Here is a 15170-nt window from a genome sequence, read left to right as displayed (position 1 = left end):
AGGGGCTGGAGCCTATCCCAGCTGTCACTGGGTCGAGAGAGAGTGGGTTCGCCCCGGAGTGGTCATCAGTTGATCACAGGGCAATTTATCTATTAATATATTTATTTTTAGCAAATGATTAAATAAGAGTCACACCTACCAACGCTTGTGTACGCTTTTCTTTTTTACAACAACAGGTACGTGAAGATGGGCGACAAGGAGTGCGAGTATAACCCCGGTTTCCGCCTCATCCTGCACACCAAGCTAGCGAGCCCTCATTACCAGCCCGAGCTGCAGGCCCAGTGCACTCTGATAAATTTCACCGTGACCAGGGACGGGCTGGAGGACCAGCTGCTGGCTGCCGTAGTCAGCATGGAAAGACCGGATCTGGAGGAGCTGAAGGTGAGTCGGGCAGAAAGACCTCATCAGGCAATCTGATGGTGTTGATACACTACAAAGAGGAGTTTCTGACAGATCTTTTTTTTTCCGTTGTTTTTTTTTTTAAATTTTTTTTATCTGGAATGTCACATGAGTGTAATCGTAAAGTAGAGCAGACATGAAAGCAGGATCTGTCACGGGCATCAGGCGCTCTTACCGGAAAAAAAAAAAAAAAAAAAAACGACCGTTCAGCGGGAGACTGACTTCCCCTTCCAACATCCCCTCTGTTCAGGTGTAATTAAAAGAAACAGTTGGCGGAGTTCATCATTATCCGCCTTTAACACTACACACCAGCGAGAAAACACTCCCTTTAATCATCACAAGAGGCAGCGGGTCCGGTTTCTTTGATTCCAGAATAATCCATTCGCCTTTGATTAACAGCAAACTAAGCGGATGTCAGATAATTGCAAAGATAATTTATTTGGCTTCTTCGGGAGACCGAGACTTTGTTTGTCGGCGTGTGTAAGGGTTTATATACACTTTTAATATGATTAATTGATAAGCGATTGCATATCCTATTGGAACGACCAAAGATCATAATGTTGTGTATCAGGATCTACTGCAGCGGCATTATTTATTGAATAATGGAATACATTTAAATTACCTTTAATAATGCGACTGTTAACTCTGAATAAAACAAATATATACCATCATTTTGAGATTATTCAGTGCACATGAATATAAGCTGCACCCATTAATTTGAAAACATATATATGCCTCACTTATCTATAAGCCACAAGTGTCCATTCGTAGCATCAGAAATTTCCACGGAAAGATATAGATTTTTTTTAACTTTTAATTAAATATGTACTATAAATCTATACTATAAACACGACTGGTTAAAAGAATAGAAAAATATAATAGCCTACCAAGGCTAGGTCATTGACTGCTAAATTCATCTTTATACTGTCCACTAAAACCACTGAGTCGTCTTCTTGAGCGTCAGTATTAACACAACCTCAGAATTCCTCTGTTACACACTTCCTCAGTCTCTCTTTTGTTGTCGCTCTCAATGTCTCTTGTGTAAACTGTACACGTATGTTCTGCTGTGTCTGTGTAATTTCATCAGTCTGATGTGACGAGGCTAATAGTCTGGAAACGACGGTATATTTATAAACATAGGGTTTGTACTTCAGTCAGGTTGTTGAGTTAAGATGGGCAACTTACTCCACCCCACTAAATTAAGATGGCCAATTCTGGTCAGGCCTCATGACACAAACTGCAAACAAAGCATAATGGCGGTGTCAGGCTGTTTGGAGATAGGGGCTGGAATAGAATGGGAGCAGTGTCAGTCTGAAGATGGCAATAAATTCACTCTGACTAGCAGGCCAGTCCGTGTCTATTGTGATACGAGTAGCAGGTTGCCGCTGATGTGAAGACAGCTGTTTTTTTTTACGACTGCAGACCTTGAACGGCATTTATAGATAGACCCTGTTCTTTTTTGTTGAAAAAAAAAAAAAAAAAAAACCTGCAAAAAAGACTGTGCTTTGACGTTATTCTGGCTCTTGGCAAAAATTGTGCGTCAAAATTCATTTGTTGTGTTTTGGACCAAATCACAATGTTTGCCCGAAGATAACAAGGTATTTTGGTTGTATAATCTTGAGTAAAATATTCGAGCGGTTAAGTTGGTTGGTGAGGCTATGTAGCACCAACAGCTACAATGTCAGCTACTGTACCCTGGTTGTCAAACTGCTGCCTCCTGGTTTGGAGTAACCAAATGTTGGGATGGGATGCTGATTGACCATGTATTTTAAAGTTCTTTCATGGCTGTGCCTTCGTAAACAATTGTCTATGCTAGCAGCAAGCGGCCAATTATAGCCTTCGACGCTATTTTGTTCTCTCTCTCGATATATATATACATTTATAAATATATACATATAATTCCCATTTCCTCCTCCAAGAATAGAAAGGATGTGTTTAAACTGGACCAAACAATTGCTTTCATCAGAATTTGCTGATCTAAGTATCTGCACAATATTGCAGACCTACATAAATAATGATACAAAACATTTCATTTTAAATGCACACCAGAAGTCTGCTTTCTTCTGTAAGTTCACCTGGCAGATTATTAATACTATCGTTATTTTACTTTGCCCAAAAAAGGGCCATTATTTACCATTTCCCCAAATTTCACAACAACAGAAAGTCATTGAAAAGTGTAATAACATTTAAGTGACCAACAAAGAGAGGGGTATAATTCAGAAGTACTGGACTCTTTCAAGTGGTTGATGTGCTGTAATTGGTTGCGGCTCAGAACTTTTTCTTGCATTGTCTCATACTAATCACCCCCCCACCTCACACACACACACACACACACACACACACCTCATCTCACTAACAATCCTTGCCCACTTGGCAAAGCAGGTACCAGACGTCCATTGTTCCCTTTCCGTGCCTCGCATGGAGACGGCGCCTCGAAGCAAACATCTGCAATTTGAACTTGAGACTTTGTGTTGTGAAGTCCACGCCCGGCCTTCTTTTCGGCCCAAATGAGCCGAACCTTGGCTGATTCTCTTTACGTCCAGTCGTCTGTGAAAATCTTCTTACCAGCGGAGATGTGTGCCGCCCGCCGAAACTCAGCGAAGCGTGTGTTTGGCCTCTGATCTGAGAGGCTGTCAGTAGAGGACTTTTGAAGCCGATGAGTGTAATAAACCAATACTTTGCAGTCCGGTGACTCATGGTCTGCAGCTTCCATGTAGCATTGGGTGTATTACTCCTTTTGCAAACTTCCTCCAGACTTTCTTCAAATTTTTCCAATTTGGCTCGCTTTCATCTCTTTAAGTCTTTAAGTTGAATTCCGACCCCAGGCTAAACAAAGGTTTTAAATCTGATCTGCTTTGTTATAAAGATACTGAAGTCAGAGGTGAACCAGCGTGTTGGTCAACCAGCTCCAATCGCTGATATTGACCTGATACTGCAGTAACAGTATATGCTGTCTGATATGAAACTTGAGATATTAAAGTTTTATATATAAAAAATAAATAAATAGTAATATTGATAATCTTATCCATCCCCGGCTAGACACTATCAGTATGGTATTTTACAGACCCTTGACATTGATTTTATGTTGGCTTGATCTCCCCCAGTAGAATTTTTATCAGCTTATTGCCTTTGTCTTTCCAAGGTCTTTCTGACATTGATTGATTTCTGCTTATTAAAGACTATTAATAGGTAAATTGTATCAAAATTAGCAGGGGCATAATGATGTTGTCATTTCGGTCAGACTGTTTGTAGATCACTGGGATTTTGTGGGAGACCAACTTATCTAAAGTTTCATAAACTACAGTGAACTAGGTTGTAGCACACTGGTTAGTGCTAACGCCACACAGCAAGAAGGTCCTTGGTCCCATTCCAACTGGCCCTTTTCTGCATGTCCAGTTTCTTCCTAGAGTCCAAAAACTGCCCAATGAGTGCCTTATGAATGAAAGAGTCATACTAATCGCCAGCTTACCCGCTGCATGATAATTGTTTTGAAAATATATCATTGTATATAACAAGGGAAGTAACAAATAGGCACTGGCACCCCAACACTGATGCAAGATATGCGGTAAAGATAATAAATGAGTGAATAAATAATAAACTAAATGAAATAAATAAACCTACCAACCTGTCTCTACTTCAGATACGTAGAAAGAAACGACTGACTAAAGCTAAATATATATATTAGTTTCTGTGATCATCCGCAGTTGGGTTTATTACAGTAATTCTGGTTTAAATCATAGAAAGGAGAGGCCTTGGGCCTCAGTGTTGGCCAGTAGAACCCTTCCATCAGTTTCCACCCAAACCTCAATGGGAGTTGTTCCTGACTTTGAAATAGTAGTCTGAGGAAAAGTTCCTGAGAGATTATGACTGGTAAGAAAATTCAGGAAAATTTTACATGCAACCATTTTGTGATCCACCATGGTACCAAAATTGATAGAGGTAATCAAGTTTGATCGAAATGACTCGATGATGGATGGAGAAAAAACTTTTTTTTTTAAAATCTCTGACTAATTTGTATAGGCGTCCCTCTGTATGCTTTGATTTATGTCTGTTGGCCTTTTTTCGTCTGCCAGTAGGATTATGCAACAATTACGAGGGGAACAATCAGCAAACTTGTTCCCGCCAGAGAAAAGAGCGCGTTTGAAGTGGAAAAAAACTTCTAACTATCTTATTCTCCCCCTTGAACAGAAATTAGCATTGTGATCTGACACCCCAAATCGCAGCGGGAGCATCAGAGATCCTAATGACTTCTCATTTCTGAATTCTTTTTTTGGTGCCTTTTCCTTTTTCACGTCTCGCTTCATGTGTTTTACACATCGCCCCGCGGTGTCTCAGAAAGCACTTTCAAGACATTTAGCCCCTAGCCTTTAGATAAAAATTTCTTCCATCTCAAAAACAACACTTTCTGTCAGATGTATCCAAATCTCTGACTACATATCGACTAACACCACTGGCTTTATCAGACGATCTCATTTTCTTTTTTTTGGGGGAACTATTGGAGGACTTTTAGTGTCACAAATTATTCGACTGTCTCATCCCTTAAGGCTGGTGTAAAAAGTTCAGAAGCCCCACAACCATACCATTTTGTCACTGTGACTCACAGGAATTTTATTTTTCCTTTTTTTTTCTGTTGTTTTCATGTTTTATTTTCATATACTCACGTCCACCTCGGAAATAATCAAAGGCGACGCTCAAAGATGTATTTCCCTTTCTGATGTAAATGACTGTCTTTGTTGTGCAGCCCCCTTGACTGCGAGGGATGTTGTTCCGCTCAGTTCGTCACGACGAATGTCACCGGCTGGAACGCCGGTCAACTTTTTGAGGAGTAATGAGCTGCACAAAGTTAGGTTTTTTTTTTTTTCCCCCTTCGGCACTGTGGATGTAAACGTTAGTAATTAAGTAAAAATCCACTCGATCAAAGCGGCGGCGCCTAATGATGCCTCACACCCATCTTTTCGACGATCGGCTCATTTCGTGTCAGCTGTTTGAAACGCGCCGGCCCGGCGGAGCTACTGCACCGCGGCAATTAGATACCACGTCGAAAACACTTTCGCCGTTCCTTGAACGTGGCGGCTCATCTTTTGCCATCTAACTGTTGGCGAATGCATCTCAGATCAGGGCAGAAGTTAACATGGGAACCTCGCTCACTCGCTATTTTCTATTTGCATTTTGACTCTTCCGGAGGAGTACCTATTTGCGTTTGAGGCTCATTTCTAATATTAACTGTTATATGTATGTGTGTGTGTGTGTGTTTGGAAGGGTGTGTGTGGGGTATGGGGGTTGGGGAGGGGGTTGAGCCTTATGTCCCCTCAGCAAAATCCAATGGAGAATAAGTGAGATGTGATTTAATGAAGCTTGTTTAATTAGCATTTCACTGAGATGGGAGGGTGAGGCAAAAAAAAAAGAAAAAAAAAACAAGATCTGGAACTCACTTATCATTTTAATTAACACAGAAAGTTGAGTGTGCCACTGCTAGTGGTGGTTGGGTGGTGCTGGAGGTGAGGGGTCTGTGCGCAGGGGGGTAACCTCGATACGAAAACATAGCCCGCAGAGGGATCCGCCGAATGGGTCTTTGTCATCGGTAAACAAGCCTGTCTGATTAGAATCCCTCGGACCGACAGCACGCGGTAAATTAGCCCTACCTGCTTATATTACTTGAGTGACTGGGCGACATTATAGCTTTTAATGAGGTTTAACGTCGCCGCCGAGCCGTAATATGACTACGGCGTGAAAGAGCTCTCATTTTACCAAACCCAAGATGGGCTGAAGAGCTTAAAATGTCAAGCTGCCTTTTTGGAGAGTGCACCGAGGGCTGGAGGGCTGGAGGGCTGGAGGGTGGGGATCAGGCTACAACCTTTTCCCACAATAACTACCTCCTCCGGGCCTCCCTCTGGGCACGTTTGCACGCTTGTGTGTGTTTTTTGTGTGTTCACTTCGACGTCATTCTTATCCTTGTTAATGAAAACCGTAACCCTCCACTTCTTTAAATCACCTTAAAAAAGAGCGTTCTGTTTCACTTATTTGTCCCCCAAAATTCTAGATAGCCTAAAAATCCCAATTAGCAGTGGTCTGTTGCCTTTTTTTGGAAACCAAGCAGGGGTAATTACAAGTGCCAGAGGGAAGTTAATTGCTAAAGACGGCCTCATTATTAGATCTATTCAGAAATATTATGGTGTGGATAGATTTCCCCCTCAAGAGCACATGAGTCTGGACAAGTAGAAGGTCACAGCTGAGTCACGCGGCCAAATGTCCCCGCGGTTAAATGTCCACCGTTCAAAACGATTTTTCTATTTCTACTTCACAAACACAGCGGGGTCTTTCCTTAAAATGCCACGCATCACATCTTTTCAGGTCCCACGCACCTCCGCCGGAGGACTTCTTTTTTTTTTTCTATATCGAAAGACTGGGTAATAACCTTAAATTCAGACGTTGTAAGATTTAACAACGCAGAGACTCAATTAGTTTTAACAATGGTGTAAAATACCTCTCATCGCCGCAACAGGAAATGGCGCCATAAAGACAGCAATTAAGCCGCACGATCGCTTTAACTACCTGCTCCCCCTGTGCGAGTCCAGATAAGTATGGCTTTTTTCGTCGGGAGGGGGGTTCCGCGCCCGGGGGACGACCCGGAAACCTCCCGGCCCCCTCGGTGATTACACAGAGCCCGGGAACTTATTACTTCCGTTCCGTCTGGGATCCGACACTCTAAACCTCAGCCTCTGCCCGTCACTGATGACACCGGAGTAGTCAAATCTCAGCACGGCCCACCCTCCTGCAATGCCGGCGATTCCAAGGTCACGGGGGCTTCTTTTGAGGGAAGCTTCAATAAAGCGGAGTCATTACGAAGCAGGGGAGAAGAAAAAAAAAAAAAGGTTGTGACCGACTCTAATGAAGGACAAAGCAGGAAGGAGCAATAAAGACAGTAACCCTTGCTCGCCCACCTTGATCCTCCGAAACCCCGCTGACTCCTGGCTTTGAAAAAGTCAGGCTCCCTTCATTTTGGGGGGTTCGGGTCAATGCTCTGTTAGTAGATTGGCTCCGACGGTATACAAACAACAGTGAGAGTAAAAGCCATTATGACTTTGTGTGAGTGTGTATGTGAATACTCTGCGTGGATTCGTAACAACCCCGATCAGTCCGGGTTTGTTATTCCCCATCAAAGCCTCTGCCCCTCTTGCTGGAATCGACTGTCTCATCACACCAGGGTTGGGTTGCTCGGCTCAGTTTTGATGTCGGCAACCAGCCGGAAGCTGGCTAATCCTGCCCGCAGCGATGCCTTCATCAGGCCGGATAGCCGATACAGAGCGTATTGATTAGTTCTGCCTTTGAGGTGCCCTTCAGTGTTCTTGTCCTCATATTGACCCGCACCTTCAACGTCTGCCACCGTCTCAGATAATGATGATCGGGCCAGAGAAGAACCTCAGACCCATGTCTTATTTTTTTTTTTTTTCTGCCATTTCTCGTGCTTTTCAGTCCGACCTCACCAAGCAGCAGAACGGCTTCAAGATCACCCTCAAGACGCTGGAAGACAACTTGCTCTCCCGTCTGTCCTCGGCCTCCGGGGCTTTCTTGGGCGACACAGAGCTGGTGGAAAATCTGGAGACAACCAAACGCACCGCCGCCGAGATTGAAGATAAGGTCGTCTTTGTGCTTGATTTCGACACATTTCCTTACATTTATTTTCTCTCACAAACATATCGGGCCTATTAAGGGGTGGGTGGGGTGGGGGGGGGTTCATTCACAAGTTTGAACTAGATCACGAGATATACATAGCTAAAGAATAAACCTCTAGCGGCTCTGCGGCTAGCTCCACCGCTTCTTAGCAACAAAGCATCAACATTGATCACTTAGCAGTATTTCCATATGATCTCAGTGTCAACTCCATGTAACTATTAGCCAAATTCTCAGAGTACAGGGGGAAATACACTCTTTCCCTGATCCGCCTCCACAGCTACTGCATTTTTGTCTCCAGTTCATCTGACGCTCGAGCCACTTTTTTCATCTCCTCATTAAATCAGTCCAAATCAAAGATCGTATCAAACTGTCTTAATTAGGGATGTTTTGCTGTCAGAATGCAGATTGGATGTTAGTTGGCCACTCCGAGGCTCTAAAGTTACATTTTCTGGCCAGCAGGTTTTTTTCTTGGAGTGTTTTTTTCCCCTCACTTTCTAATATTCCATCTCATCAAATCACCTTCAGCTCAGAATGAAATCTCAGCATGTCCCTCCTCTGTCTGGAGCTTCCTTCTCTTTATTAATGTCAGTTAAATGCTGACCTTATTTAAAGAAAAAGTCGTTCCCACACTGACTCGTTTTTAAAATACCACCCGCCTTCTCAAAGTGTCACATTTTTATTTTATGCTTCATAAATATGCGTAAAACACAGGGTGGATGGAAAATCCAACCAGTGAATATTTCACACATTGTTAAGATTCCCATCTTGGGCCACACAGAAACTGTTCGTTTGGTAGTAATAAACAAGAGTGTGTTGGAACCGCTACTTAACCCTATTCACTAAATTTCATCATGAATTTTTGGATATTTTTCAAGGTTTATTTATACTTGGCAGGGAAGCAAATGGATAGGAATATATTTAATCATTGTCATGGATTAATGTTATCATTCATATTACTTGCTTTTTGCGGGTTTGATTAGCCTGCTCGGATTTTCTGTTCATGCCCAGATTAAAATATGATCTTATCGCAACCATACAGGACCTGCTGATTAGAAGTACATTCGGTGGCTGTTAATTCCCATGGAAACTTTATTTATTTATTTATTTATTCTAGTTGGTATTATCGGTTTACTTTTTCCAACACAAAAGAGTTTTTAGTCAGTTTTGTGTCACATTTAAAAAGATGAAAAAATAATAAACAAAAATATCCACACTATAAACTTCTGTTAAAATTGAATCCAATTATCACAATTTTATAACAATGAAAAAAAGTGAATACATTAATAAAACAACATGAAATGCTTATATGTCGAAAAAACACACACACACACACACACATTTATATAAATGAAAATGTTTGTTGTGATTATTTCGGGGATAAACATTACCAGAGGTTTATGGATTAAAATATGTTCAGCGTCGATATTTCTTTATTATTATTCTCTTTTGTTGTTTTGTTTGTCCTTTGTTTTTTTTGGGGGGGGGGTTCCGTATATTGATGTCATGTAAAACTAGCAAAAAATATTTTTGTGTTGAGAAAAAAAAGGAAAAAGGAGAGAAAGTATTTAAATCTCTCTTATATACCAAATTATATAAGGAGAGCATCTTAAACGATTAGTAAGTCAGCTGTTAGTGTCTAGCATTTAAAGAAAAAAAAAGAACCTTTGGTTACAACTTTCTATTTTATCCATTTGAAATATACCAGTGGAAAGATGCCTTAAGTATTACATTTGCTGACAACAGTGCAACAAAATGTCTGTCTGTAAACTACAAAAGAGCATTTCTTTGCAAGATATCCTCCAAATCATCACCATATTCCATCGTCTTCTCGCGCTTACTTTCTCCTCGGTCAGCAAATTGCAAAGTGGGTGCACGTTTTCATCTGCCAGAGGAGAAACATGTTTGATGTTTACGATTCTTAAAAGTAAAGAAGTGCTGTACGATGAGGTGACATGAGCGCCTCCTTTACAAATGTTCCCTCTTGAGCATAATTGCCTTTACTGTTGGGGAAAAAAAAAAAAAGTTGTATTAATTTTCATGTACCGCTTGCTACGAGAACATTTTTTGGCCGGAAGCGTGAAATTGGAATAGCTCCGCTCTTCACTGGAGTGCGTTTTATTGAAGCCCGTGTGCGATTCGTCGCCTCGCTGAAACGCAGCTGATTGATGTGTTGTCTGCGTGTGCGACTCTGCTCCGCCGCAGGTGAAGGAGGCGAAGGTGACGGAGGCCAAAATCAACGAGGCTCGGGAGCACTACCGTCCAGCGGCGGCGCAGGCTTCCTTATTGTACTTCATAATGAACGACCTCAATAAAATCCACCCCATGTACAAGTTCTCTCTGAAGGTACCCCCGTCTATCGACCTGCCTCGTTCCCACCCTGCGAGACCCCTCCCCCTCCCTCTTCCATTTGCCCGCTGTGTTTTATGCTCTTTGCCTTGCTTTTATTGTGTTTGTGGCTCCCTAATGTTGTTATGTAGAGCGTAATGTCTCTCATATTGTCAGCCGCCGAGTGCTGAGAGGAGGCAGCCTGAGATATGGCTTGCAATCACTTGCAGCTCCGCAGGTAGCTGCCTCTGCCCCGGTTACTCCCGAACATAATCAAATGAAAACACTACTCCGAGTCAATATACTTTTGACCTTGTGAATGAAATGAAACACATTATAATATGTGTTTCTCACGCCGAGACAGGGCAAAGTGTCTGACGCGCGGGAAACCGATAGAGATGACGCCACATTCCTCACGGAAAAAAACAAAAAGATAATGAAAAGAGTCTGGGTAACGACAGATTTTCCAGAGAAACGAAGTTAAGAGCCGGCTCGCGGCTAAGATGTGCCACATGGATGTGTACCGTCACTTCATCGAGGTTCGTCCCGAAAAAACTGTGTTCGTCGTGTCCACAGTACAAGCCAGTCAAGAGACAAATTTGTTAAAAATGACGTCATGCACGTTTTAGCTGCTCGGCAATCTTCTTCTGGGTTTTTGCTTCGGTTTTGTTGCTCAGCCACAACGGCCTCATGCTTCATGATTACGGGTGATTTTTTTTTTTTTTTTTTTTGTTCAACAGATAAAAACAATACAGTATTAGATCAGATGACATGTTTTACTTACTGTCAGAATCATGAAGACAATTTTTGTCCCAAACAAAAACAATGCAAGTCCCACTCCAAGGGATAAAAATAATACCTTCTCTAAACCTCCACAAAACGTGTTAGGGATAGTGATTGTCTTCTTTATCGGCAAAGCTTGTCAATCGGTCTACTATGTCATTGTTTTCCCAGAGTCCAAGACGACGCCGTCCAAATCCTAGAACACCAGAGGATAATCACTTTTAATGAGTTGAAATGCAAGAATTTAGGGTTGTGTCCCGACGATTATTTGATTCCCTAATTCGTTTGCAAATATTTACCTGCTTATAAAACCCGCTCCTGACCGCGCGATGCATCAGATTAATTTATCTCAGCCATTGAATTTGGATCGTCCGTGACTGAGAATATTTTAAATACGCAAAATCTCAACCCCTCTTTATTTGTCTCTCATAAATACAGCCAGTGTTTCTTATATGTTACCCACGTCAATGAAAGCTGAAAGGCTAACTTTGTATTCCTCCGTCACACGATTCTTCTGTCGCCTAATTAAAACTAATCGGAGAAAGAACAAACGTCAATGAAAAAAACAAAGGGGCTGAAGGATGCAGCAGACGCATCGGCAAATGCCGAAAACAATATTAAGCTACAGAGAAGGAGTGAAATGGCAGTTTAAAAATGGAATAAAAGGCTGACAACACAGACATGAAACAATCTAATCTCCGCAGCAGCCGCGTGCTCCCATCACCTATATTAAAGCGAGGACCTGCACGGTTTGCACAACCACGGAGTGGGAGTCCAATACAATGGAATTCCATGGGAAATACTCTTCTTTTATTGTGCCGTCATGTTGTTTGCATTGTTACTCCGCTCCGCTTTATTAATAGGTGACATTAAAACACAGCGAGGAGCCGTGGATGAAACAAATGTTCAGATGAAGCTCTGTATGGCATCGCCATACGCTGTGGATTTTAATATGACATCATCTTAATTTCACTTTCAAATTGTACATTGCTTTCCATCCAAATGAAACAGTCATCTGAGAAGCCCTGCTTCCCCTTGCAGGAAAACCCAAATACACTGTATGAGAGCGCAGGTTCAAATCTTTTTTGGTTACGTTTTCCTAAACAGAGATGACCCCACACTTTACATTTTAATCCATTAGAGTAGTTAAAAGTGATCCATAGTTTTAATATAATCGCATTGCAGGTGATTTTTTTTTTTTTCATGATTTTGTGGCACTCCTTGGAGGCCACGCACCCTTAGCATTTCCCTGAATTGCCTGATGGGCTAGCCATCTGTTCAATAACACAACCAAGCTCTTATATTGTCCAAAGCTAAGTAAGTAAACAATATGTAGTCATGAAGTGGTGGTCAGAAAGCCCATCCAAGGCAGCACTCCAGAAATATCTCAAAATACCCTCAGTGACAAGTGCATCCTTGGCAGGGGAGCTACAACTCATCCGAATCTATTCAGTCCTGTCAAAACCTGAGCTGCTTTCTTTACATCTGTCGGCGTGAACACCAATTTATATACAAGAGACCGTATTATATAAGCCCCATAACTGGAGTCATCTCGGGCACCGTCTGAATATTAGTATATGTTTTCTCAAACCATGACTCGGCTAATTCAGCGTGAAAAGAAAATTCGAATGATTTTGATTTCAGCCTTGATTTCGAATTATCTCACTCTTGGCAGATCGGTTAGTGCTTCGACCTCAGAGCAAGAAGGTCCTTGGTTTGATTCCGACGGGGACGTTTCTGCTCGGGTTTGTTTTCACCATTCAAAAACGCACAGCGGGCTCATTGAAGACCCTAAATTGCACAGACGTGGGAATTGTTGTTTGCTTCTACATGTGACTTTGTGATTGGCTGGCGACTTGGCCAGAGTGAAACCCCTCCTCCAACAGCAACTGTGAATAAACTTATTTGTTGGCATTATTATTTACTGCAATTATGTAGGCAGGTAATAGAATAGATTTGAATAGTATAGACAGAAAATAACAAAACAACTCAATTATCAACATGTTAATAGTATGCTGTTAAAACAAAATAATCCCGGTTGATCTTAAAATGACAAACAAATGTAGCACAATCTAGTAGGATTTACAAAGGTTGTTAAACCAAGGTGTTGTTCCTTTCAAGCGCAGTTTGACAAGGATTGTGTAAGATCAATACTGACATTTTTTTTTCACTGAACCTGCAAATATTTGATAGCGCATGATGGTGTGTAATATTTAATCTTTCCTGTGTGTTTAACATTCACCTTGTGCATGTGAGTGATCAGCATCGCCTCAGGATTATGTCGGCCTACATTCGTGTGTTTGCTATAGTATGAAATGGAATGTGAAACATGTTCATGCATACTTGCATGAACTCAAACTGCATTTGGATCAATTACAGTTAATGGCTTTCCATGAGCGGCCAAGCTAGTATTGATCATCCTTAAAACAAACTGCATTATTTCCATAATGTCAGAGGTGAATGACTGACTTGATGAAGGCCACCGTGAGCCAAGTTTAACCGAAACCCTCATTAAATCGAGGGGTTGTTAAAAGTTTTCGAGAAGACATATCATTACTTGCACTTGTGACTCTTTGATTTCAGTGTTGTTCCCCCCTCGTCCGTGTCCCCAGGCGTTCAACGTGGTCTTCCAGAAAGCGGTTCTGAAGGCCGAACCGGACGAGGCTCTGAAGCAGCGGGTGTCCAATCTAATTGACAACATCACGTCCTCGGTCTTTCAATACACCACCAGAGGCCTGTTTGAGTGTGACAAGCTCACGTATACGGCTCAGCTCTCCTTTCAGGTGGGGAAACAGAGGCTGGGGGGGTTTTGTCTTCTGCATGGTTTGGCTCGAGAACAAGTTTGCCAATGAGTCGCCGGCTCCTGAGGCCGACCGTCCCGCTTTGGATTTAATCAAGCGGAAAGAAACGTGGTTTGCACAGCGGTCATTTCTTCTGCTCTTTCTTTTTTGTTGTGTCCCCAGATTCTGCTGATGAATAAAGAAATAAATCCCACAGAGCTGGATTTCCTCCTGAGGTATCCCGTCCAAACAGGTGTGGCATCGCCGGTGGATTTCCTGTCCAACCAATCCTGGGGAGGAATCAAGGTACAGAGAGCTGGCGTTGACAACAAGAGAGCGGCGTAATTCTGTCTCTGACATGCAACCGGGTGCAGATGAAAGCACATGCGCAACAATATTAGGAAAACACTAAGAGGTGCATACACATAATGTGATGTTGAGACAATTTTACAATTTATAAATAGACATCTTTCATCAAATATCAATAACATACAGTATACTATATATTACCAAGATAAGCAAGATACTGTATGTTACAAATAGTCAATAATTTCATATGTTTAAAATAGCTCCAGTGTGATGTATAAATGTTGCTCACATCAAAAGAATCAGAAATATATATGTACTACATGTAAATATATATGTAATATATATGTACAGTTCTTATGTGATCAATTCAAACACTGATGATGATGATTTTTATTTGCAAATGCTTGTAATGCTCCATAGATAACCAAATGCTGTTGTTAACTCTCTGTTAACCGACTCTGTTGGTTTTTAATTCATCCAATATGCAAACTGCCAGCATGAGGGTGGATTTGTGACCTAGTTAGTTTAATTTTTTTCAAAGCATGATGGGAGTGGCATTTGGAGCTTGATTAATATTCTTTTCTCAAAGCACCTGCTGGTTCCGGATGCTTTGGCTACCGAGACCCTCAGAAATGGAGTCGGTTATGTTTAAGGGTAATCGGTCTCCTCAATTCTTCTGTATTCCAGATCTTAGAACCTCCTCCTGAAAATATTTTGCATTGATACAAACGATCACTTAGACACCAAACGTGAATTGACTGGATTTGCAGGTCAACAGTCTAGATCACATTCAGAAAAAAAATGTATTTGTCCCAGAAGGGCAATTGGGGCAAGATTGCCTGTGCATTTCACATCATGGTAGTTTAAAACCGTGCTTTTTTTCTTTTTTTTTACTGTCAT

The 15170-nt window shown here is 41.7% G+C and overlaps 1 protein-coding gene across 1 annotated transcript in view; it reads left to right on the top strand.

Annotated features, from left to right (window-relative positions):
* The window catches only part of dnah9 (dynein, axonemal, heavy chain 9), a 192800-nt gene that overhangs the window by 134151 nt on the left and 43479 nt on the right, over positions 1-15170 (top strand). Inside the window, exons 65-69 of the mRNA XM_086140698.1 lie at positions 177-381; positions 7873-8037; positions 10276-10416; positions 13794-13964; positions 14145-14267. Coding sequence (XP_085996824.1) covers positions 177-381; positions 7873-8037; positions 10276-10416; positions 13794-13964; positions 14145-14267 — 805 coding nt within the window. The remainder of the gene's footprint in view (positions 1-176; positions 382-7872; positions 8038-10275; positions 10417-13793; positions 13965-14144; positions 14268-15170) is intronic.

Source organism: Fistularia commersonii, chromosome 33, assembly GCF_037954325.1.
Source record: "Fistularia commersonii isolate RoL2024-O1a breed Wild chromosome 33, RoL_Fcom_v1.0, whole genome shotgun sequence".
Lineage (NCBI taxonomy): Eukaryota > Metazoa > Chordata > Actinopteri > Syngnathiformes > Fistulariidae > Fistularia > Fistularia commersonii.
Note: the sequence above shows the minus strand (reverse complement) of the source record. Positions and strands in the feature narration are given on the sequence as shown.